This window comes from Drosophila persimilis, unplaced genomic scaffold, assembly GCF_003286085.1.
Source record: "Drosophila persimilis strain 14011-0111.01,24,50 unplaced genomic scaffold, DperRS2 tig00000793-arrow-arrow-pilon, whole genome shotgun sequence".
Lineage (NCBI taxonomy): Eukaryota > Metazoa > Arthropoda > Insecta > Diptera > Drosophilidae > Drosophila > Drosophila persimilis.
In genome coordinates, this window is record NW_020825354.1 from 773,891 (window position 1) to 799,837 (window position 25,947).

General features: G+C 45.0%; 2 protein-coding genes across 6 annotated transcripts in view; one reads left to right on the top strand and one right to left on the bottom strand.

Moving 5' to 3' along the window:
- Window positions 1-25,745, bottom strand: part of LOC6598511 (probable glutamine-dependent NAD(+) synthetase) — a 31,364-nt gene extending 5,619 nt beyond the window's left edge. Inside the window, exons 1-2 of the mRNA XM_002023514.2 lie at window positions 25,671-25,745; window positions 7,110-7,442 (exon numbers count right to left, since the gene is read on the bottom strand). The gene's annotated coding sequence lies outside the window, so the exon portion shown is untranslated. The remainder of the gene's footprint in view (window positions 1-7,109; window positions 7,443-25,670) is intronic.
- LOC6598512 (cytosolic carboxypeptidase Nna1) lies at window positions 254-25,360 on the top strand. Of its 5 annotated transcripts, none has more exons than XM_026992847.1 (16): window positions 254-382; window positions 12,894-13,072; window positions 16,517-16,669; window positions 16,846-17,830; window positions 18,111-18,864; window positions 18,942-19,218; window positions 19,281-19,561; window positions 19,630-19,789; window positions 19,860-20,018; window positions 20,252-20,320; window positions 21,488-21,603; window positions 22,211-22,346; window positions 22,452-23,003; window positions 23,088-23,668; window positions 23,732-24,163; window positions 24,220-25,360. In XM_026992847.1, exons 1-16 carry the CDS (start codon window positions 313-315, stop codon window positions 25,010-25,012), a joined length of 5,697 nt encoding a protein of 1,898 aa, XP_026848648.1. In that variant the 5' UTR covers window positions 254-312; the 3' UTR covers window positions 25,013-25,360. The 5 variants fall into 5 exon arrangements, with proteins under 5 accessions (XP_026848648.1, XP_026848649.1, XP_026848650.1 ...); XM_026992848.1 differs by having other exon boundaries at window positions 18,945-19,218; XM_026992849.1 differs by having other exon boundaries at window positions 255-382; window positions 21,512-21,603; window positions 24,220-25,359.
- Window positions 25,746-25,947: the final 202 nt, after the last annotated feature.

Here is a 25,947-nt window from a genome sequence, read left to right on the forward strand (position 1 = left end):
AGAGAGAGAGAGAGCGAGAAACAGAGAGGAAATCAGGCAAGATAGTGTGCCGAGTGAAATATCATTTAAATCATTCAAATCTGTTTCATTCGATTCGACTAGCAGGCCAGTACTGTTCGGCCTTAGACACGCACAACATATCCCCAAAATATTCACAATTCTGATTCCTAGTAAAACGTTTTTCAAAAGTTTCACTCTCCCACAATTCATAAAATACAAACATAAAATATTAAGTTCTCTCAAAATAACCAAGTGATAGCAATAAGCAATTAAAGGATCTTTTAGCGGGTAATCATAGATCAGAGCTCAAGGATGCAGAAGGGCGTCAAGGACAAGGATCACAGCGACCAGCAACAGTCGAGGCATCAGACGACAAACGATGGTGAGTCCCAGGCGGAAGCTTTAATGGTGGTTTAGTGGTTCGCCCCTTATAAATCTAGAAACAAACATCATTCTGCCATGAAGAGCTTTAGTGCATCCTAATTGGTATCTAGCAGGAAAAAGCAAAATCCCAGGAAATCTATTTAACGCTTGCGGGGGGACTTGCCTTTTTCTATTGCCCTTTCTTCTGTTTTAGCCGTTCAATTTCCGCTTCCGTAGCCTCCTGGCATTTGACGTACCTGACGCCTGACGTACGTGTCCGTTCCACCCGTAAATAGTTTGAAAAATAGTTTCTTTTTTTGGGTTCTTGCGTCTATTTTTGGGTTCCCTAGCTCCAAATGCATATCAATAACAGAGCGAAGCACGAGCACGAGCACGAGCACGAGCAATGCCTTTAGCACTTCTCTCTCTCTCTCTGGTCTGGCTCCTGTCACTGTCTTGACTTGGGACTGCCTGTCCCTATAGGCTGGGGGTGGTGCTGAAGGAGGGATCGGGGGTACTGCGGGCGGCCGCAGCCAAAAATACTACACGAAACCATTTGAGCAAACATCACAAAAAGGAGACGCAACCAATTGGTAAAGCAAAATGACAACACCGAGTCAGGCAAGCAGTTCTACCCCCCCACCCCCCGAATGGAATCGAAAAGAGTGCCTGGGGGGGGGGGGGGGGGGGTTGGGCATTGCAGCAAAGTGTTGTGTCTGGGTTTGGGGTTCCCTCCCTGGGTAGGGAAGGGCGCTCCAATGACGCATTGCAGACAGACGAACGATACGACTCCTCAGGTAACTGCTTGCTGATGGAAAAGATATTGCACTCGTTCTGCCAGTGGAATATTTAGCTTCGATATTAATTAACTATTTTACATTGTAAGCAGTACCGTTTCTGCCGGTCATCATTGCTCGATAATTACCCACCTGGCCAGACAGCAATGGCAACTATCGATGAGTATCGATCACATGCATGTCCCACGGATGACAACTCTAGTTCCAGGTGATCTCCCACTGTACGAATTGCTGCTCTCCTCCCACATTTCGTTGCCTTGCTGCACACCCCCGGCCCCGCCCACCCTTCATAGCCCGTCATTGAGCCTGCTCAAAGGACCTCTCTAAGGACGTCCCGCCGTTGCCAGGCCGCTGTCAAATGCCAATAAGCCGACATCGTCTCCATCTCCGACAACAACAATAACAGCAGCAGCAGCACAAGCTGAAAAATTTGTGCCAAGCGAGGAGAGGCCGCCACAAAGAGAGAGAGAGGGAGAGAGATACACAGACAGAGTGGGAGTGGGAGTGGGTATCACTCACGCGCCAAAAAAGTAGGCAACATGAACGGGGAGGACAAGAGAAAAAACCTACAAAGCAAGGTGTGCCCTTTTACAGAGTTTAGGGTGTAGCCCTAGAGAACCCACTCTTGTTGGTCATTGCGATCTCTAAGAGAGCGGGTATGATCGAAAATCACCGCCTCACCTGCACTTAGGCGAGCGGCACCCTATTGAAATACACCTTGGCTCCAAAGCAATCGTCCCGGCTCAGACGGGAATTTGCGAGAGTTTCTTATACATACTGTGTGTGTGTGTGTGTGTTTGTGTGTGTGCGTCATATTTTAAAATTGCAAAAACAATGTTCGGGGGTGCGGGGGTGGTAGAAGGAGTTTAGGCAGCACTGGAAGGTGAGCCTGGAGTTAAGCGGAGTGTTTTTTGTTGCGCTGTTTATAGCCCATGTCGTGCGCAATTTATGTTAATCACAGCCAGAGTTTGCCGCAAGACCTCCCCTCCCCCCGCCAGCAGAGAGAGAGGAAGCGGTGTCGGTGCTGCCTCTATCTCTCTCCCTCTGTCTCTTTCATGACCAGTCCACACCTCCAAAGCCACCCACATCCCCGCTTTTGCCGTGTGTAGGCCTACAACAAAATAACGAAAAACAATTTTTTTCGGTGCCTTGCACAAAGGCAACGACGTGGCAGCAACAATTTTAATGCCGTTGTTGCCGATGCCGTGGTTTACTGTGATTCGCAATTTTGCCACAGCCCCAGGCACAGGCCGGAGTCGGAGTCAGAGCCGGAGCCAGAGCCAGAGCCACAGCCAGAGGCACCCACCATTGTCGTCCAAGCTCGACGGAGAGTCGGTCCGCAGTTGCTCTGAGAGCGAGCCTCAGGCTGGCAGCCAAGTTGTCCCGTTACTTACGGAGACTGCAGCAGACAGCAGAGCCAGGCAGAGAAGAAAGAGAGTCCATCCATTCTGCTGGACAAGTGCGGGAGCGCGTGTTTGTCCCGTTGTTCGTACATTCTTTTGTATTATCTTGTGTGTGTGAGTGCGCGTATTGTTTCGTGGCTCAAGTGCCCGCTGAGTCAGCGTTTTTTTTGTTGTACCACATGGCGGATGAGACAATAACAGTTACCACAGCAGCGGCAGAGGCATCATCCTTCAGCTGCCTGCTGCGCACATTGAGCGCAGCTTCAATAAGTCGCCGTCGTCGGCATCTAATCAAGCCGACATATCAGCCCTTCAGCCAGCCCAATCTTCATCCTCGCCAGGCAGCGACGGAGATCTCCAGCGAGTGCTGCTACAGCAGTAGCTGCAGCGACGAGGAGGAGGATGACACCAACAACAATGACACACACTCTCACACACACGAGACGTCGGCAGAGCGACAGCGGCAGCAGTCCGTCGTTGTCGCCGACGAGGACAGCGTTAATGTCAATTTGGTGAGAGCAAACTTCAAATGCAATGACATGGAATGCTCCCTCGTCCTGGGGGACTATGTGAATGGTGAGTGTCCGCGTCTCACTGCCACCACACACACACACACACACAATCAAGTGTTGCACGGGCATACAAATGTACGCGCCAGCAGCAGATCAGATCAAAGACGAATTTAGATACCATGGGGGATAATAATAAGTATAATTCACAAAGTTCATAATTCGTTTTTCACTTTCAATTCATGTTCGTCGTTTATCTCTGTCACAATTATTATTCCGTTTATTATTTTAGCTGTAAAAAAAGGCACACACACACGTACACGTACAGCGTTTTGAACGCTGCCAAAATGTGGCAAGCGAGCATTTTTAATTGCAATTTGTTAATTTCTACCACAAGCGACAACAGCTACAATGGTGCAGGGGCGAAGGGGCAGGGGAGGCATCAGCGGAAAGAGAACTTGAAAAGGTAGGCTATGTTCGAGGGCCGAATCTTTGGATACCCTTGAAAACACATACTTTAGATAGATATAATAATATCTATGCTCCGCGAGAGGAATTTGTAAAAACAAAACGAGTTTTCACTTATATTATAATGATATAAATATTTATCATATATCTATCTATTCATACTAAAAAAAAAACATTCAAAATTCTTTTAAATTTATATTTAATATGGGCCTTATTAATAAGACTTTTTGTTTAAGTCAAAGTGAATATTTATTTAAATGCACTATTTTATTTAAAAGCAAAATATTTAATTTAAATATGAGTGTACTTCTTTTTAGAATGCCATTTTTCTTTGAGTATAAATTAAACTTGAATAAATCCCAAATAAGATATGTATATATATATCTTCATACAACTATAATTTCCGCCGCTTGGTTGGTGTATTCTAAAAGTAATGTACTTTTTTTCGCAAAAGTTTGTTTTGTAGGACTTATTGTCCATGAAACAACCAAATCGATCGATTCTCAAAAGTTCGTACTTGCATAAATAAATATGTAAATATATATAGACGAAAATATACACCTTTCTACTCCATGATGTCCGAGATGCTGTTTTGAAAACATGTGTACAAAATCAGCATACCTTATTCGCAAGGTATGCATACATAATAAGAGCGGAACACGAATATGGCAGAGCTATGTAAGTGCGAAGCGAACGAGAGAGAGAGAGCTAATCGCTGGCACAATTCGATGATTGACGAGGGCCAAGCATGCGGTGAGGGATGGGACGCGGCACGGGGCACGGCACGGTTCGGTGAGAGAGAGTCTTTTCACCTTGGCAGCCATGGCGGAGCTTGCCAAAATAGAAAACACATAAATTGCACGATCAAGATCATTGCTGCCACTGCCGCTGCTGCTGCCACTGCCACTGGCTGGCTCTGTGCATCTATTTGCGATGACATAATCCCATAGGCACAGAAGCAATCAAGAGAATGAGGAGGGAGAATAGATTAGGACCGACTGCGCCCTCTCGTTGCGTGGCTCGTGGCTCTTCTCTCTCCTTCTCTCCCACTCTTTGACACCTGTTCGTTTTGTGTCCGCGTAGGCAGCTGACAGCAGCTGCCGCTGTGGGAGGAACGGGACCTCAGAAATCTACGACTTTGACAAATTTGTTTGGCAGCGAGGCTTTTTTTTGTCTTTGCTGCAGCAACAGCAACAGCACCAGCAGCAGCTGATCGTGAGGGGTCGTAACAGCCAGGCCTGGCAGTGGCCTCAGGCTAAATTGTTTAGGGTGAGGGCATGATGGACTGGAGAGAGCCGAGTAACTATACCAATCGATAGATCGATCACCTTTCTCTGAAGGATGCGAAACTGTGCTTTCGATAGAGAATCGATAAATGGGTCCCTTTCGAATGTACCAACGCTAGATAAGAGTGACGATTGTGCCTCAACAAAAACATCACATGTGTCAGGGGCAAGAGTGTTTCCACCTCTCTTAGGAAGAGTTACAATATCTGTGATGCTACTACGGTACTTCCTTCTCCTTCTTCGACCAGTATTTTGGGACATGCCGCATCTAATTAAAACCTTCCGCACTACAGAGTTCCCACAGTCACTTAGAATGTTTCGTTGTCGGTTTTGGCTCACCTCCCACTACCCAACGTAATCGAGAATCAAATGATAAAAGGGCTGTTGCTTTATCAAACGGTATTCATCACTTCGATCCACTTCCAGGAATCATTTGTTGCTTGTTAGAATACAGACAAATTCCGTGTGATTTGTTTTTTGTTTTCCGTATCCAAGGCTGGGTTGCCTCTACCGTTGGCTTTGTTTGAACACCAGCCGGAATCGAATCGACTCAAATTCATGTTCATGGCATGTCTGTGTGCATGCATGAGTATGTCTGGGCCTTAGTCGAGGCGAGTGTGTCTCTGTGTGTGTGGGGGGTATAGAATACCAGGAGTACCTTGCACTTCCTCTATTCTTTTTGTGTTTTTTGGCATTAGAGACAACCGACAACGACAGCAGAGAACAACGACTAGAGGCCTGGAGAGGCCTGGCTTTGTTTATTTGCTTATAACAGTCGCAGTGGAAATTCGAGTTGGCTCACAGCGGGCGGGCCCCAGTTATCGAATGGGGCAAACCACTCAGTTATCGCCGCGACGCGACGCAATGCGAGTCGGTTCGAGGAGGAGTCGTCTTCGAGCAAACAAACAAAGTCCAACAGAAAGCCACAAGAACTAACAATAATCAGCGAGCGTCAAAATGCCGCCTAACGAGGGCCCAAGAGGCAACACAAATCATCCGTGCGCCTATATCCAGGCCGTTGCATAAGCGAGAGCCTATCTATCTATCTATCTATCTATCTATACACACAAGTACTAGTAGAGTTGTTGCATTTTGATGTGTGCCAAAGCCAAAGCCAAAGCCAAGGGGAGAGCTAAATAAAACTGAAAATCGAACTCCTCTGTTAAATCAATCCGAGAATTTTGTGCGGTTCGCGTACTACATCGAGTGGATTATCCGGCTCTGCATCATCCTCCCTTAGTAATCCTCTCAAGTCCCATTCCCATCATGTCGTAGGCTTATCGGCTCCAAAATCATGGACTTTGGCGGCGGCGGTGGGCGCGTGCAGTTTCTCCAGGCTCAACTCTTTCCCGTCTGCACGCTGACCGCATCCAGTGGAGGTACAAGTTAGTGTACTTTAAGTATTATTCATTTACATTCTGGCCTCACGTTATATTCGTAGGACAAAACGATAAAAGTAAAAAATGACTGACGGTTTGAGGTTGGGGTACAAAATTGCCAGACTCAGCGAATCTGCAAGTACTTAGGTCTTATTTCCCAAGTTATTGAATGTTTTTACGTTATAAATCCGCGGAGGCAACTGACATACGTTACTGGCGTAAAGTTAACAAATTCTGGGGTATTAAAAGTTAAATAATACACCGCTAACCGAGATCGGGCCAATTTTCTGTGAATTTTAATTAATAGTTGATTGTGTAACAAGAAATTTGGAAGAAATTTTATCTTGAGTCTTGAAGAAAAAAATATTAAATAAATCGAACTTTGTCTGATTTTAATAGGTTTTCACATCAAAGTTGACTTTCTGGACAAAGTACATTGAAATATATTTTAATTTTGGCTGAAATACCCAGATGTGATCAAGGACGGTTTAAATCGTGATATATACCCTTTTTCAAAACCAGATAACCCTTCTCCATTCGTTGCCTTGCATTTCACAAAGCAAACAGACCTGTTCCCATAAGCGAACAGATACGTTTTGAACTTTTCGAATCTTGAAATTCCAATAAGATCTTATTAAATATAATTTATTAAGCAATTCGATTCGGAATTTTCCCATTTTTCTGAGGTAAGCTTGCATCATTCTGACATCGATCGATGTTAGCAAGCACTCACTAAGAAATTATATTTAGGGGACTCTTTCGACCCAGAAATGGGGACTGAAATAATTCAAACAGTTCAACAATTGCCTGAGATACCCGTTTCTGTCTGATTAACAACAACTGAGTCAAGTCTCTAAGAAGGAAGATCCCATTTTTGGATCATGACCTGAGTAAAAATACTTACTTTCAATTGGTTATAAATTGAGTTGTTGCTTGTTGCTTGGTTTGTTGTACGAATTCGATTGTCTAAGGGCACCTCGGTGTTAGTTGTTTGTTTGTTACTGGTCTGTTGGCTGTACTACATGGCCATTATTGGGGGCGGGGGTGGAGTAGTACTCTTCAATGGTCTATCCAATGGTCTTTCCTTCCTCAAAAGTTTCGTTGTGAATCGTTGTTTTGTTTTGGAATCTGTGCACCTTCTTTCCTGCGTTTCCTCTTCTCGTTCCGGCCTTTGCGTTTCCGTTTTTATTGTCCTTCTTTGGCCACACACAAACTCACACACACACTGCTGCAATCACTGGAAGATGAAGAAATCGGATATAAATTGGTATTAGAATTAGCGGTAAAGTTGTTTCCGTGGCTGGTGGGGCATTTTCACCATTTGCTGGGGCTGTCATGACAACGCCACACAAAATCATTAACACACAAAAGAAAATCACAGAAATCACAGAACTCGAAAGTTGCAAATCAAAAAAAAATCAAAGTCGTTTCCATACCATCAATAGCCCCGTCTGTCGGGGCATAAAAATACATTCCCAGTTCATTGAATTGCGATTAACGATATTCGCCCCGTCCCGTGCATAAATCACCACAACCAAAAACCACCTCCATTTCTCATTAATGCCGTCGTCGTCGTCGTAGTCGTCGTCGTTGTTGCTCTGCGGGGGGAAATGTCGGTCATTGGCTGGGGTTTTCTTTGCTATTTTCCACGGGGCATTTCGTTCGGTTCGAGTCTGATGGCAATAACCATCGCATATAGTGCATGCAATTGCAGGTGGAAATGGGTAAAGACGATTACGGGAATGCCCTTCTCCAAAGCCAGGCAGGAAGGCAGGGATAATTATATGTATCTGGGTTACCTTGGATCCTAATTAGGTCTATGATTGGGTAGAGGGTGTCACGGGTGCATTGTTCATTGTCATGCACAGGACATGTATGCTGTGCGTGATCTTTTGAGTCTCGAGTCCGTGGCAACGATTGGGAGCAGGGACGGGGCCTTTAGTAAGTCGTAGCTCTTCTCATAACAAATCAAAAAAGGCAATGACCAACAAAAAGACAAAGAAATTCGAAATATCAGAATAATAAAAACCAAAAAACCAAATAAAGAAAATATCCACAACGGGGGAAAAAAATGATGAGAACATTGTGAAATTCTATTAATTTCTTGTGGGGGAACACGAGAGATGAGATTCCGTATTGCGACTCAGCGCAGCGCAGTGCCTGTTCGTATCTTTTCTGGTCTGGGGGCAAGGCATTGGCCGAATGTTTCGTTTCGGGCATCTCGGGGATAAACAAAATGCCATAAATATTACAAATTATAATACAATTTAAAAAGTAAATAATATGCACAGCATTTTTTGCAATTAGGAATCTCGGTAGCCGATAGCCGCGGCGACATGGCATTCATCGCTGCCATCGCGACGCCGATTGCTGCCTGCATTTGAGCATGAAAATTTAATTAATGCTAAATTCCTGCCAGTCTACCGTCCCCGTACTCTGCGGTCAACGTTGGCGTCGCGTCGAGTCTCGCCGCTGCTGTTGCGAGCAGAGGGCAGCTGGCGCTGGGCGCAACATTTCAAAACAGAGAGAGCTTTGGTGTCTTTCTTTCTTTGGTTTTGTTAATGAATGAAAGCAGGAATGCAGGAATGTCTTTGCCTTTGTTCTTTTTGGGCAACAAAAAGTGCAATCGATTGGCGGGAGAAAACTATCCGTTTAACAAAAGCTCCAGCGACAGCCAACTGGCATTTGAAAGCTCAAAGCCTCAAATAATGGGGCGGGACGGGACGGGACGGGACAGGACGGATGTCATGCCATTACGCATGCATCATTTGAGTGCAAGGTCAAGGTCGACTTGGGGCAAGCTTTTTGCAACCAAAGTGGTTCGTGTGTGCCTGCGCATTCTGGATATCAAGGCAAACAACAATTTAAAGAACAGAATATTTAATTTTTTTGCACAGCAATAATAATTTACTTGAATGGTTCCCACTCGTGGAAACAATTCTCTGAAAGTGCCTGAATAAACCGCCCAGTTCAAGGGTAATTCTAAACCGATGGTCTGCAATGTAATATTAGTCATCGCTAATTGTTTTTGTTGATATAATAACGAACGATTTTTAATATCATATACGATTTCCTCTTGGCAGCATTGTTCCGAGTCTTTCAGTAAATAACCACCAAAAGTTTATTCGAAAAGTGCAACATTATTTAATAGTATTCAATTAATTTAAGCAATTGAGAAAAAACCATATTAAAATCAACAAAATCATAGTACTTTCAATCTCCTCTAAGATGATTTATGATAAAAGTTCTGCTCTCTTACATATTCAACAAACTAATAAAATCCCCGAAAAATACTAAAAAAAATACAAAATAAAATATCAAGACATTAATAATGAGTATTCTTAAATTAGTCATATTGGTGTTGTTTTTTTGTCAAAAATTATCCCTCCAATTATCCATCACCAATTATAAGGCTAATTAAGTCATAAAATGTAAGACTATGGACAAAATAAAATTCGTTTTATTCCCATATCCATTAATAATCGCTGAAATATTTGTTGGGAGAGGATACATGTATTTATACATTCCAGCGTTAAATGAGACGATCGATAGTTCTCTAGAGTTTGTTAATCTATAATTTCACACCGATTAAAATTATTAACGATCAATTTAAGTCCGATTTATAATTGTTGGGCAATCATAACGAGTAATAGGGAAGATCACACACACAAACACATAGACAGACATGAGAGCGTGCGCAAAAGCTCAAACACACGGAACACACAGGACGACGGTAAACAGGGGCGAACAGCTGATAGGGCGGGCGCATACAAAAGCTCAAATGGCCGCCCACTGCTTGCGTCGGCAGCGAAAGTGCAAAAGCTCTCTGCCACACTCTCACTGGCGCCGCCTCGCTCGCACGCTCTTGCTCGCTCTTTTGGGTTCCTTGCTCTTTCGCATTAAATAATATTTGCTGTCGCTGCCGCCGTCTCGCAGTCGCAGTGGCAGTACGAGAGGTGCACACGCATCGACGTCGCCAACGACGCCAACGATGGCAGAGACAACCGACGCCAACGGCAGCGTCTGTGTGGCAAAGGAAGATTTCGAGCATTCCTCCACATTCGCTTGGGTTTTCTGTTTTAGTCAACAACGTGGCAACGGCAAACGACACAAACAAGAATCGCCCCCGACCGGCCGACGGCCCACCACTAAAATATCAAAACAGAACGAAATTCAAATCGAAATTGAAACCAAATATCGTGTGCATCGTAACCGAACCCGAATCCGAAACGAAACTATTCGAATCAAAACGGTTCCTAGACGCAGTCTCTTTCGTTCTCCCACTAAATTCGCGTATCCCCGAATCAATCTTCGAATAAATCGTTATTTCGAATCAAAAGTAAGCCCTAATCGAAGTATAATTTGAATTCAAACGGTTCTGTGCTGTCAATCTCTATATTTCTTATATATCTCAGAATATTTACATATGTATCTATTGGTTCTACACAAAGTTTTCTATAGATTGTATTTCGAAATACATTTTTATTTTGGTTGTATTTAATTTTTTTTTGTTTGAGTGCCACGCGAAATTTTCGAATATCATTTGCCAAAAAACAATCAAAATTTCGGTCCCAAAAACGAAACAGCTGTGCGTGTGTCTCCCTCTCATTCACCCACTCATCCACTCTCTCTCTCTCTGTCTTTCTTTCGCTTTTATTTATTTATTTCTTTTGAGGAGCATTTGCAGCCAATCCTCCACCCTGAGTGATCTGCTTGCCGGTAAGCGTTGGGGATTCACAGAAATCCATTGAAACGAGCTGTGAAACAATTTGACATACTTTTACGAAGAGTCTACATATGTCTACATATGAGTGCGAGTGTCGTGCAAAATTGTACACATACTCAAGCGAGAGTAATATCTGCCCTGACATGTTCCGAGAATAATTCAAAAAGACAATCCCCCGCGAAAAAAAAAAAGACTTTTGAGTGGGGTAGGGGATGTTAGGGATAGCTAGGGAGAGATCTCTTCTACTAATCTTGTTTACTTGCCTACATATTGTGATCCATAATTCCTTAGATCTTTTAAGATGGAAAAAAGTATTTAAGAATAAATTTCTTCAAAGAATACTTAAAGGGTTCCCAGAGAAGGCCTACCATTATTATTAGGAAATGCTAGAAGAATTCAGTCAATTATCTTTTGGTTTATTAACTTTTCTTTCTATTTATTTATACAAAAAATATAAGAAAGACCGTACCATATTTATTAGAAATTATACAAAAGAGTCATTCTTTATACTATTTATTTCGATAAATTTTTATATTAAAATATAAGTGATTTCTTTGTTTAAATAAACCAATAAAACACATATTTTTGGTCAGACATTTTCTCAATAGTTTCCTATCTATGTGTGTTTTGACCTTAGTTTCTTTAGTTTTTTCTTTTCATTCGTTTAAATCTTGATCTTGTTCTTCGCGTACTATCCCTAGATCTTCTTCCAAGAAACCACTGCAATTCTCCTATTTCAAACCGTTAAGAATTCCATTTATTCCCCTATTTTGAACCACCTTTCCATACAAGTATTTTTTGTCACTTATTTCGCTTTACCAAATTAATTTCTTTAAGAAAGGAGAAGAAAATCTTAGAATTGATTTTTGAAAATTGTTTACGAACAAATCTGTTGGCCGTAAATCTCTGAGCAACATTTTTATGGGGGGGCTTTCTTTGAAAAGATTTCGTCTGCTTAAATTAATGTTCATCTTAACGCGAACATTAGCCACATCCCATGCCGATGCCGCGATGCCATTTAATGAGATGCCGATGCCCCCCCGCGGGGCACACGCACAAAAATCTTCTTTTATGCAAATGCAAATTATTATTAGCGATTTTTAATCGAGTTGACACGATTCGAAATGATTTTCTTTACACTGGAAAAGCACACCTCAGTGGGTCAGACACTAGATGTTCCACAGACTGCGCTCCACATGCTGCCTCCCCCCTCTCCGCTTCCCCACTCGATTCCAGCGTAAAAATTTGCAATAAAAGTAGCTGCCAATGAGGCGGAAAAGAGATAAAAAAGAAGGACAAAGAATAACAAAAATCTGCTTTAATGCGCTAATAAAATCCGTCTAAGCACAGAGCATGCTACAGCAGATGGGAGTGTAGGGGCGGGGCGTGGAGGGGAGGAAGGCAAAAGAAAGCCAAAAATTAATTAAAAAAATATGTTGCAGCCAGTCGCGGCAGCATGCTGCAAATGGGGGAAGAATTAAAATGAAATATCTTTCCCACACAAAGAGTAGAGGGGGAGCGAGAAGGATGACATGGAAATGAATTGTTGTCGCCAAATGCTGCCCCACAGATTCTCAGATTTATCAGAAACTCAATGGCCGAGCCCCGTCTCTCGAGAAATGCCAACATTCCAGTAGCTGGAAACAAAGAAACAGAAACAGTCAACTCAAGCCTTGACTCGGTAATCATTTCGATACTTCATTCACAACAAATCATTTCCATAATTCGAAACACACATTTTACACCAGAATAAACTCGAAAAGTTTTGTAATACTTTCAATTTGTTTTCTATGTGTTAACCAAGCGAAAATTTAAAAACTCTTCGGCCACAAGTGAGTGTTTCTTAAGGGTTTAAATGTGGGCAATGGTCCCCGCTTGATGGTGACAGAAAAGATGATAGAAATTAAGTAAAGTTCGTTAAGTAATGAATAATCCTGGAATCTGTCTGTCTCTGTTTTGCAGGCTTCCTTGGCAGTTTTTTATCAAAGGGCCTGAAGACCAATCAATTGGTTGTGAATACGGATGAGAAGACCCTGCGACCCGTTGCACGACTGAAGGAACCGCGAGATCTTTTCGCCCTGCCGAAGGACAAGGACAATGACTGCTCACAGCAGGCCCCCAGATGGCCCGTGGAGTGTCAGGTGAGTAGTAGAGCAAAAGTGCAACACTGTAGCCATGAAATACACATATTTATCCATCCATCCCATTGAATTCAATATCGAACGAAGGACAAGCGGTGTCCTAGTTTCGGGGGCGATGTGTGCGGCGGGGCGGGTAATGTGGATATTCAATGCCTTTGACACGCACCTTGTCTGCCAGGATATCCCGGGGACATGCGTGCCTCGCCTCATAAATATTAATGCACATAAAACGAGCGAGCGCGAGAATCTTTTACGGGGGAGAGCGGGTGGCTAAAAAGGAGTAGAGGTGCCGAGGATTTGGAGGTGGGTGCGACCTCGCGGAAGCTTTAAAAGCCAGCGCCCACAAAAAGGCAACATCCTCCCGTTCCTACATCCATCTATCCACCCCCTCACCACCCCTCTCTTCTCTCCGCTACGAATACATATGTAGGTCAAATTGCAATAAAAACAAAAAATAAAATAAAAGGTGCACACCCCCCCTCCTCCCATTGGCGTTTACACCTCGTTAACTCGCCGGTTAACCCCATGGCATGCAGCACACATTTGTTAGCCAAAAAAAGTGCAATGAAAAATCCTTTCGTTTCCGCGTGTTTTTTTTGTTTGCACATCAGATTTCTGTTCTTGCTGTTCTTTTGCCTAATTGTTGGGCCAAATCGTTAGCCATGTTAACAATTGATTTGATTTGTTGTACGGATTTGTATGTGCTTTCGATTCTGCTGCCAAATTGTGCTTTAGGCAAATATTACACATACGCCCTGTCCGCGGCTAGTAGAATCGGGGAATGATCAATGGGCTAGAATATGGGGGCCCGCTGGCAAAGAGGGTGTACCCAGAGAATTGGCTAACACTGACTGCTAGAAAAGAGCGAGGTGACTGCTAAGTGGTCATAGAGAGTGAGAGAGGGGGGCGACGGCAGTCTATTAAAGTGGAGGTCAATTGTTGGGCAATTTGCTTGTGGCGTAGTTTGAATGAATCAAAGGAACACAAAAACGCAAAGATTTTCCTGTCAATTGCTTTGTTTTTCAATTAACAAAAGTGCCAAAAAAAGCAACAAAGGAAAGCTCAAAAAGCCATCAATGAATGTAAAAAAAGCATTTCATAAAATTTAAATTTGAATTCAAATCTGATAGCTATCGATCAGTACACACATATCGATGTTGATTATCCCTAACAGAGTTGTATTTGGAAACCATTTCTCTTTCGTCTCTCCCTTGTCCACTTCTCCTTTCTGAAGAAAGCTTCCTGCCACACGAACAGACGAACACACAGACACTCATTTGCAAAGTTTCACGAACTTTAAATGCAATTAAGGACAAAAATAATAAGGAAAACAATCGGCAAAGAAAGTTGGGCAAATCGTCTTTTCTTTTCTACTTGTTAATACCCCTGACAAAGAGGGTATAATGATTTTTACCAGATGTTTGTAGCAAACAGCAGAAAAAAGCATGTCCCTCTCATTTGTAGAGATGAGAACTGGAACTTGTGGTACTACGGGTGGCTCGGATCGCTTGCTTAGTTCTTCCTTTATCTCGAATTCCTCTGTTGTATATTCACTTCCTTTCCCTCATAGAAAGCGACGGCCCTGACGTTTACATTTGCGAACGCGAATAAAAAGTGAAATTTCAAAAACGCCGTCAGTGTTGACTTGACTTTTTATTTTTTTGTTGCTGCTGTTGTTGTTGTTTCTACAGTGACACTGGCATTGGCAATGGACGAGCGGACAGATGGACGGATATAAAGGCATATAAAGTTTTCAATACCATTGGGAGAAACAGAGCGAAACAGAGAGGGACAGAGAGAGGAGAGTGAAGAGAGTCGCGAGGGAAGCCTGACAGCGAGACGAGAGAAATAAACAAGCTAATTAGTTAGTTAGTTTGATAACATACACATCTACACAAAAATAAGCTGAATTATATACAACAAAAAATATAAAAAGAGCGAGAGAGAGAGAGAAAAGGATGATTTACAGCAACCTTTGGCACACGTCACACAGCGCGAGTGCGAGGGCGAGGGCGGATTGCTTTTGCTTGGGATTCGTTTTCGTTTTCGTTTTGGTCTCGTCTCGCGAAAGAGCTGCCTACTGACGGCTGATATGTTTCAATTAAGCCAGAGCTCACACACGCACACACACACACACAGAAAGAGAAACAGACAGACCGTCAGATTTGCATGTAAAGCAAAGCTCTGCTCCCGCCTCCCACAGTGGAACGTGAACGGCAAAGGTATACGAAATATTTCGAATATGTAATACCAAAGTTCCAATAGCATAACTGTTTGCATACATTAACGGTTGATCGTGCTGGAATTGTTGAATTCGACGTTTACATGTGGCTGGCAAAAACAACAGCTGATTTTCAGCTTTCAATCAGAACAATAGCTTCATTTTTATACAAATAAACAAACAACATTTCACCCAAAAACTGTATTTATTTATTTTCAACGATTTACGCTAGGGTTAAGTTGTTGAGTTTATGCAAAACGCAGTTTTTTTACACAGGCGAAGCGAAGGCGTCTAGTGGTGGAGAATAGTTGAGCTATGGTTGCGTTTGTTCGATTCTTCGAACATTTTAACCCTGTTCTGCCTATCGTTTGAACTGTCACAAGTAGTAAGAAAAAAAACTAGCAGGTCAAAACTCAAACTATGGCTGAGGGAGAAGGATAAGGATAAAGGGATACATATAATCCTTAAATAAAATACTAATGATTTTCGGTTCACTCCATTCGAAAAAAGTATATGTCCATTCGATTAAGGGTAACCAAAACGTCGGCACTCGCCGCTCAATGTTTCTATCCTCGTTTTAAAGTTCCCTTGAGACCTCCCTGTGGCCCATGTCCCACTGTGCACATCCATCCCGTCTTATGTAAGTAAGCGCTACTATATCCAGGGCTAAACAAATAAGCTTCTCCAGCTTGTGGGTACAATAACAACACAGCAAATGACGTGAAAGCCAAAGCTGTGGATAGAAAGGGGATGGGGATACAAGGAAGAGAAAATGAACGAGGGGCAAACGAAATGGCCAAATGGCGTCCCAGGGAATCCTCATCGGTTGCCTTGCGACAATAACTGCGACTCGCAATCGTATGACTGACATTTGACTAAAATTCCTTATTAAGAAGGACACACAACCAGCGATGAGAATTTTTGCGGCCTTCAACATCTGGTCCTAGATTTGACTGGGAATACAACTGGGGAATAACACCTGACGGAAAGTAGTTAAAGGAAATGTCACCGATAAAAAGGGATAATTATTAGCGTATCCCGTCTATGTATAAAAGAGGGATGCAGAATAGCGTTTGTGTCGTTTGCTTATGGGACATTTGTGCAGCGAATCAACTAGTGAATCCTATTTTATTTGGCTGAAAACCGAATCTGATTGTTGACTATCAAGAATATCATTTATTCCTTTTTGTAAATTTATATTCGCTCTGTTTTCTGATCTCCAGGTCATCGAGGAGCGCATCACACACATTCCCTATGTGCCGGCCCAGCCCGAGCCGCTCAATATACCGACGGGTAACGAGCTGAAGCCACGGCCCGTTGGCGAGGAGAATGGCATTGTTGTGTTCAGCTACAGTCCCATCAGTGCCGTCAATTATGTGAGTATTCTGCACTCGAATTCGGATGCACACCCACCCATTCGAGATTCATTTCGCACACACAAATGTCACGCACTCTGCACTCTGCACTAACCCTTTTGGGGGGAAGGGAGAGGGATCCAAACTTCACTCTTTCATTGAATCTGGCACTAAACAAAACAAAACAAAAACCACAGGCAAAGCCCAGGGCCAAGAAGGACGATGAGTCCAGCGATGAATCGGATTACTCGTCGGACTCCAGGATCGATTCAACGCCGCCCAGTCGCTCGACGCCTGTGCGACAGCCGGCTGGGAGTCGCGGGGGCAAGCTGAACAGCGTCTCCAAGATGATCAACAGCCTGGACAATCGCTCGACCAGCGCCTCCTTGGACGATGACAATGATTTTGAAGACGATTACGACTATGACACGAGCGGAGCCGGCGGCGGCAGTGGCGAGGCCCGGGAAAAGGCCATCATCAAGGATCTCATCGAGGAGAAGAAGCGCCGCTACATGAATGCTGCTACTCCCACCACAGAGGAGAGACAGCAGCAAAACACTGCCGTGGCAAGTGCTGGCCACAACAGCCGGACGGCCAGCAGATCGGACAGCAAACCCAAGAGCAGGTCGGCCGACAAGAGCACCAACGGTGACATTGATGACATCTGGAAGAACAACACCAGCGAATACAAGCCCGCGTCGCCGCGCTACATCCTCAGCCAGTTCGGGAAGAATGTGACCAAGGCCGTGATCGATCGTCTGGTAGATCATGGCGATGACAAACACCACACATCGGCCAGCGGCACTCAAAAGGTATCGACGTCGAACAAGTATGCCATATCCCCGATCATATTGCCCAAAAAGAATATTGCTCGCCTGGAGATCGCCTTTGAGCGCAGTGTCCGGCCCGTTTCCCCGGGCCCAGAACTGAATAGCACTTTGGTGGGTAATCACGTGCCGCTCAGCAGCACTGATGTTAGCATCAATCGAAGTTCCGATAGTTCCGATTCCGATACGGAATCCGATACGGAATCACCCGACAGCGGCGGGGAAACATCATGTCATTCATGCCGCCTTGCTGGTGGTGCTGATGATATGCCAGCGCCTTCTGGTGGCTCTGGAAATGTATCCGAAACGGAAACCCTGGTGGGGGATGCAAGAAAGATCAAAACCAAGCTAGCGTGTAAGCAAATCGAAAGGAGATCTTTGGAAAGGATTGAGATCTAGAGATCCTTTATCCTTGATCTAGCATCAATCTCGTGCCAAAAGTACTCCCTTCAAATGACAGAAGATTAGGGATTACAGAACACATAGAACTAATCCTATCACCGCCTTACAACCTCATTCTCTGAGATTTCTCCTTCTACTTCTATGTGTTCTATAATCTTTGATTTTCCTAGTAGTTTAGTTGAATATTTAAGTAGTTGGTTTGATGACAAGCCCCATCCTAATCCCACCCACAGCTGGGGGGCAGCAGAAGGGCAAGCCCCCACGGAAGAGGTCCTTCATGCTAAGTGGCAGCAATATACCATATTCGCAGGCGGCTACCCTTGCAGCGGCAGGAACTGCTTCAAGGGGGGCACGCCATGGTGAAACAGAGCCAAACTCCATGGATAGACTCAAGGGTGGGACGGGGGTTCTGACTAGCACTAGCACCATTCCTGGCAGTAGCACAGGCACTATCACGAGTAGCCTTAATGCTTACAGGCTGAGCCAAGATTCATCCCTGCTGAAGCAGCAATCGTTCCAGAGTCAAGAATCATCGACTAATCAGGAGACGAACACCTCGTCTCAATCGTTGTTATCCTCTTCTAATCCTCTACCACAAGAACAGTTCAGCCGTTCGGCGGTGGGCGGTGCAAAATTCGTCACGAACTGCCATCCCATGAATCCCGAGGAGTACGACGGCCTCGAGTTTGAGTCCCGCTTCGAGAGCGGAAACCTGGCCAAAGCGGTACAGATCACGCCCACCTATTACGAGCTGTACCTGCGTCCCGATCTCTACACGAGCCGCTCCAAGCAGTGGTTCTACTTCCGTGTCCGACGCACGCGCCGCAAGATGCTCTATCGCTTCTCGATTGTGAATCTCGTGAAGTCCGACAGCCTCTACAACGATGGCATGCAGCCGGTCATGTACTCCACCCTGGGGGCCAAGCAGAAGAACGAGGGCTGGCGGCGCTGTGGCGACAATATCTGCTACTATCGGAATGATGACGAGTAAGTCCCAAAAACCATATCCCTCTCTCTCTCTACTGGCATATTCAGATCTCTTAATTGATTCTTCTCATCCCAAGAAGAAGTACCAGCAATAATGCCAACGAGGAGGACGAGGACAACTCCACATACACGCTCACATTCACCATTGAGTTTGAGCACGATGAGGATACGGTTTACTTTGCCCACAGCTATCCGTACACGTACAGCGATCTGCAGGACTATCTCATGGAGATCCAGCGTCATCCGGTCAAGTCAAAGTTTTGTAAACTGCGTCTGCTCTGCCGGACTTTGGCCGGGAATAATGTCTACTATCTGACGGTGACGGCGCCGTCCAGTAACGAAGAGAATATGCGGGTAAGCCTCCACAGATCTAAGTGATCTTCGATCTGTGATCCATTCTCCTTTTCCTGGAGCAGCGCAAAAAATCGATTGTGGTTTCGGCACGTGTCCATCCAAGCGAAACGCCCGCCTCATGGATGATGAAGGGACTGATGGACTTTATCACTGGCGATACGACAGTGGCCAAGCGGCTGCGCCACAAGTTTATCTTCAAGCTAGTGCCAATGCTGAATCCCGATGGTGTGATCGTGGGCAATACGCGCAATTCGTTGACCGGCAAGGATTTGAACCGTCAATATCGCACGGTTATCCGTGAGACATATCCATCCATTTGGTATACAAAAGCCATGATTAGAAGGTGAGAAGGAGTCAGAGTCCGAGTGCATATCTTCCATACTAATGCTTTCTATTCACTTCACTGCTAAGACTGATTGAGGAATGCGGCGTGGCCATGTACTGTGATATGCACGCGCACTCACGCAAGCACAACATATTTATTTATGGCTGTGAGAACAAGCGGAATCCGGAGAAGAAGCTCACCGAGCAGGTATTCCCCCTAATGCTGCACAAGAACAGTGCGGACCGGGTGAGTAATATATGCACTTGGAGGAACTTGATCGATTATTAATCGATTCGATTCGATTGATTGATTGCAGTTCTCCTTCGAGAGCTGCAAGTTCAAAATACAACGCAGCAAAGAGGGCACTGGTCGTATTGTGGTCTGGATGCTGGGCATCACCAATAGCTATACGATTGAGGCATCCTTTGGTGGCTCCTCGCTGGGCTCACGCAAGGGAACGCACTTCAATACGCAGGTAAGGGTGATCGATCCTCCAGGATGATAGAATGTAAAGCGGAGGGCTGCAAAAGAGAATGTCTCGAGAATGGTATAAACAAAAGAACAACATACATGTCGTGAGTTCGAGTTTCGCTGACTTTTGGACTCCTTCAAATAATTCCAAATGCCTGCCCACCGCTCTATCACATCAGATGATAGCTATTCTTCTGATGCCCTTTTTGTTTCTTTGTTTCTGTGTTTTTTTCGCAGGATTACGAACACATGGGACGTGCATTTTGTGAGACACTGTTGGACTATTGCGATGAGAATCCAAACAAAGTAAAGCGCCATGCAAAGTTATATAGGCAAATCAAAAAGATAAGAAAACGCGAGAAACGCGAACAGAAAGCATTGAAATTACAGAAAATGGCCGATCAGGGATGTATAATGAACGACAAACTGAAAGTGAAACGTTCTGTGGAGAAGAGTGTCTCCTAGGAACGGTTCTCTCCGGAAACTCTTTCTCAAACACTACAATCAAACACACACAAAAACAAACACAGAGTATACCATACAAGTAGTAGTGCCGCTGTAGTGCCCATGATGTATCTCTCGCTCTAAACATGTATTTGTTATCGTTATCGGAATTGTTATCCCTGTTGTTTGCCTGATAATCGTAATCCTATCGTATCGCTATCGCGCTGTGCTGTGCTGACAAATCAGATCCCATATTTATACATACATATATACAACATATACCCCATATATGTATATACACACACGATCCCACACACGATGAGAAAATTGCGAAGAGAAGAAAAACCGCGTAAGCAGCGTCCCACACATCGGCCAGAGCCAAAGATCTATATATATAGATATAGAGATTTATAGATATATACATACATATGTACGTATGTACGGCATTGAATTAATTTGAATGCTGTCTATTTGCGCGTATCGTAGTTTTTCTGATGTTTTTGAATTCCCAATTGCGTGGATAGTTCCCCAGAGATCCTATACACGCAATGGGAGGATATATATATATATCGTTTATATACCACACTATCAATCCACCCAATATCCCACGTATTTTATACTACATATAATATTAGATGTACACACAGCACAGCCATCCTCTACAGCCAGGCGCACTCTCTCGGAACTCTATTTCTCTTACAATAATTATTCTATAACTTGATTGTTTTTTTTTTTTAACCCTTACTTTACCTTAATTTTAGTTTAAATTTGTTTAGTCCTAAGCAAAAAGAAGCGTATTATTATAACCGGAGAATATTATTTTTTGAAATAAATACCATCTATACAGTAGATTTTGTATCCACATTGTAGTTCAGTTTTTGATTTCTTTGATGCTTTTCTGCTTTGTATTTGTTCCACATTTTCTTTTATGATATTTATATATTTTTACTTTCTTTAATTAAGATTATTTTTTACTTTTCGCCTGGTTATGATTTCTAACTAATCCAAATGCATTAACATTTACAATAGATTTTAAATTTACTCAAACAACAGGACAGGTTGCGATCCAAAATCATCGAAAGACTGATGAGAGAAGGCTCTAGTGCAGACGAGCCATTGAATATACCATTATCGGATTACTCAAGGTACGGACTACTCAGTTGTTGTTGGTAGATCCTAAAAGCATATGGGGTTTAAGTGTTGCTTTTGCGTAGGATTTTATATTCCCTTTTACACGTGACTGGCAAAAAAAAACAGCTGACTTTGCAAAACTATACTCTTTCTAAAAATCGTATTAACTGTCTACTAAGTGTATTTTATTTCCTATAATAGTGGAGTATTTTCCTATCTATATTCGTAGTTTGCATGTGACTGGCAAAAAACAGTCAGGTGTAATACTGTACTCCTTCTAAAAATCGTATTCTTTTCTACTGGCTGTATATTTTTCCTGTAATATTGGAGTATTTTCCAAGCTTTTTTGCCTTTCCGCGTTCACACGTGACTGACAATCAAAAAACAGCTGATTTTGCAGTACTTTATTCCTGCTTCATCTGTGTGTGTGTCCATACGCTTATGGGAAATTGTTACAGAATAAATCAGGGGCATACGCAAAGTCGCAACGAATGAAGGGATAGATGGGTTGGGGTTTCAATGATTGCCCCCTAATTTACTAACTGTATAAACCTCTCAGAGCCACCCAATACTAACCCTTCAAAAATTTCTGTTGCGACCTTTAACCCCACCCCCACCTAGCGACGAGGGCAACTGCAGCTCCAGCTCGGACAACGAGGGCAAGCACTCAATCACGGCTTCCGACCTCGAGGGACCCTGCTGTGCCCCCATAAGAGCTCCGCCCAGTTCGCCCGAGGTCGTGCATGAGATACGAAAGGTAGGTGGTGCTGCTTCAATCCACTCACAGCACCGTAATGCACCTTGCTACCCTGCCCCTGACCTGCCCCTGTCCTGCCCTGCCCTTTCCTGTTGCAACATGCAGTTCCGCGTGCGTCGCATGAGGAAGGTGATGCACGAACTGGATCGCATTTACTTCACGCCGCTGTTCCAGCGCAAGTTTAAGGCCCTCACCACACTGAAGCGACGCCGCCACAAAATGGGTGTCACCAAGACGCCAGCGCCGCCCGTTGGCAAGCGCCTCAAAGGTGGTGGTGCTGCTCCCGCCGCCGGCTCAGAGGCCAGCGCTTTGCTGGCAGATCAGTTTATGCGCAAGCAGTTGAAGAAATCCCCAAAGAAACACAAAGAAAAGGAAAGCTCCGACAGCACTGGATCGAGCTCCCAATCGCAGGATAGTGAGACAGCCACTCCCACAGAGACACAAAAGAAGCCAGCAGTGGGAAGGACAACCTGCGGTGCTGCCACGAGCCAGGCTAGGGCTAGTAGCACGGGGGGTTCGTCTAAACAGAAGTCCAAGAAGAAGAAGTTTATGCCCACGGAGAAGAAGAAGCCGCCATCGAATCCCAAGCTGCATGTGGATCGTAATTTTCGGTTGTGGCTGGCCAATCGCAAGATCTTCATATATCGCCGCAAGAAGGTAGAGTCCTCCCACCACCAGAGTCCACCACTGCACTTCACTCACGAGAATAATCACTGTCCTTCCACCGGTAATCCTCATTAGTGCTTACAGACGCGTCGCACTCGTGTGCGCAACAAGGCGGTCAAGAAGCGCGGCGAGGTGGTGCGCACCACTCTGGATCTACCCACCACCGATCCTGGCTCCGATCTGCACTTCTCCACCGACGATGAGGAGCACTCGCCCACAAGCGGGCCGAGTGGTTACGGGGCGGTGGCCCCTCTGCGGCACACCCTGCTCCAGAGCGATCTGCAGAGGCGCTACATCGAGGAGATCGGCGACACGGTGGTGCAGAAGCCAAAGCCCGCCCACATGCCACCGGAGCTGATTGTGACCACGCCCTCGAAGAGCAATACCCCTGGTGGTGGCAAGAAGCTCGACATCTACAAGCTAACGCCACGCACAGCTCCCGAACTGGATGGCGGAGCGAATCTGGGCATGGGAATGTACAAGCAGCAGGGCAGCAGCAGTGGAGTAACGTCGTCGGCCAGGCGTACCTACTCGTGGCACAATCTCGACCAGGAGGCGGCGCTTTCCGGCAACAGCAACAGCATCAGCAAACATGCAGCCAATTTCTATATAAACGAGGCCAAGGCAGCGATGAAGATCAAGCCACCGCCACGAAGGTAAGCCAATCAATCGATCGACACCCGACCCCCGATCTCCATTGATCCTTTTTCTGTGCACAGGAATGTTCCCAGCAACTTTATACCCCAGCGACATGCCACAAACACGTCCTCAGCGGATGATCTGCAGCTCAAGCTATCGCTGAAGAAAAAAATCTGGACAGGAGTCCATGGGGAGCCCGATGGACGACCGCTCTCCTGGGTTAGGGGTCACATGAACCAGAGTCAGGCCCAGGCCCAGGCCCAGGCCCAGTCACAGGCTCAGATGAGCAACATGACCAATGTAGCCAATGCCATACGCAGCGCTGGTGGGGGAGGAGGAGGAGCATCAGGAAGCCGCCCCATGTTCGTTGCCAGTGGCAGAGAGGCGGGTGGAGGCATTACAGCAGCAGCAGCAGGAGCAGCAGCAGGAGCAGCAGCAGGAGCAGCAGCGCCCGCCCTTTTGGGTGCCACACGCAAGCACAGGTCGAAACTCGAGCAAGTGGATTTGTTCAAGTAAGTGTTCAATAGAGGGTCTTACTTCTGCAGATAAATCTCAAACCACTTTGCAGCGCCTGCTCCCAGAAACTTATAATGTGGCAGCAACAGGAGGAGCACAAGAAAACGCAGCCGCAGCGTCTCATACGCGTAGAGGATCAACAGCAGCGAGAGGCGATGCGCTCGTTCAAGCCCATGCAGTTGGGCAAGAAACAATCGTTGGGTGTCAAGACCGCGTCCGGCTTTGGCCCCGATGCCAGCAGTAGTGGTCTGAAGGTCAAACGCAAGTCGAGCAGCATGATGAAGATTGCCGAGACCACGCAGCTGGTCACTCGCTTTGCCCGCACCCGCGGCAGTTCCGGCGGTGCGGCATTGCAGCAGCAACACCAGCACCAGCATCAGCACCAGTTGCAGCAGCACCACCCGCCTCAGGGCCAGCGGATGATGTTCAAGAATCCATCGGTGGCCAGTTCGGGCAGCGGACGCCATTACTCCGCTGGAATGATCAATCCCCAGCATGCACGACGTACCAGCAAGTTCAAGACGGGCGGACTAGTGGTCACTGCCGTCCAGCAGCCAGGCATGGCGCCCGGCAGCAGTAGCAGCTCTCGCCGGATGCGCAATGCAGCAGGACTGCCGGGCAAGCCTAGCACGGGGCACAATGCAGGACTCGGAGCAGCAACTGGAAGCATTAGCAGCGGCGGTGGTGGTTTGCTGCAGTATCAGCGAAACAGCAGCACCACCATACAGATCAGCAAATCGTCCACGACGGCCATCAACCTGGACACGGTCAATCTGGTGCGCAAGGTGAAGACCAAGCTGAAGAAGCGCAAGAACCGCACTTTGTCCAACGGAGCTGCCAAGTAGGATACACCACACAACCCCCATTAGACCCCCCCATTAGACACTTTCCTCCCAAGAAACCAGCTACAGCTGCTGCTACACCAATATCCTTCCATCACCAGGAGGAGGCTATTGAATGTGTGTTTTAGTGTTCAATTTAGTTCCCCTTACCGCCCACCCCATATTATTTTTGTTTCGCTTTAAATCGAAATTTTTAGTCGAATTTTCAACCCAAAAGTTTGTTATGCAAAAAGGACTAGTCAAAATTAATATAGTTATATCCCATACAAATACATATATATACAGCATACCATATAGAGTGGATAATGCGTATATTAAATCAAATCTGTACCTATGATTAATATCCATAAAATAATGTTAAAACGTGTGTGTGCTTTTTTTTGTGTACGGTTCGCAGGAGTTTTTCTATGGAAATTTGCAATAAAAAAACATTTAAAAAAACGAACCAGAGGCTCTTCATAAAAGGTGATAGGGGGCTGCTGCTGGGTAAATAAATAATTGAGACCACAAAAAATCAATTACGCACTAGTCCGGCAATCGGCAGAACGCACATACCATTAAACAACCCATAAAAAACAAGACTAGCAGGACCCTTGACCGGACGACACGTGAGTGGGGGGGTAGGTAGTACTGGACACTGAGATTTGGTAACTGTACATACCTTAGCACCGAACCACAACCCGCTCAAACTTGTGCACAATTCAAGCTGAAGTCGTTATATTTCATTAACTCTGATTGAAATGTTTAAATATTGGCGAAAGTAAACAAAATGTTGCCCAATTGTGACCTCTAGTGATGGCAGCGCGAACTTTCGATGGTCATGCATGCCGAGCAAAAAGCTAACTCCTATGACACTATAGTTATCGATAGAAGTTAAGCTTATTTAACTATTTATTTTAACAAAAATAATTAGTAGAAGACAATATTTGTTTAGTCTG

Excerpts from the sequence above, each read along its gene's own strand:
- LOC6598512 (XM_026992847.1), top strand. The coding sequence starts at position 313 with ATGCAGAAGGGCGTCAAGGACAAGGATCACAGCGACCAGCAACAGTCG. Across the intron at positions 18,865-18,941 it reads TACTATCGGAATGATGACGA|AAGAAGTACCAGCAATAATG; the intron begins GTAAGTCCCAAA and ends TCTCATCCCAAG. Across the intron at positions 19,790-19,859 it reads ACAAGAACAGTGCGGACCGG|TTCTCCTTCGAGAGCTGCAA; the intron begins GTGAGTAATATA and ends GATTGATTGCAG.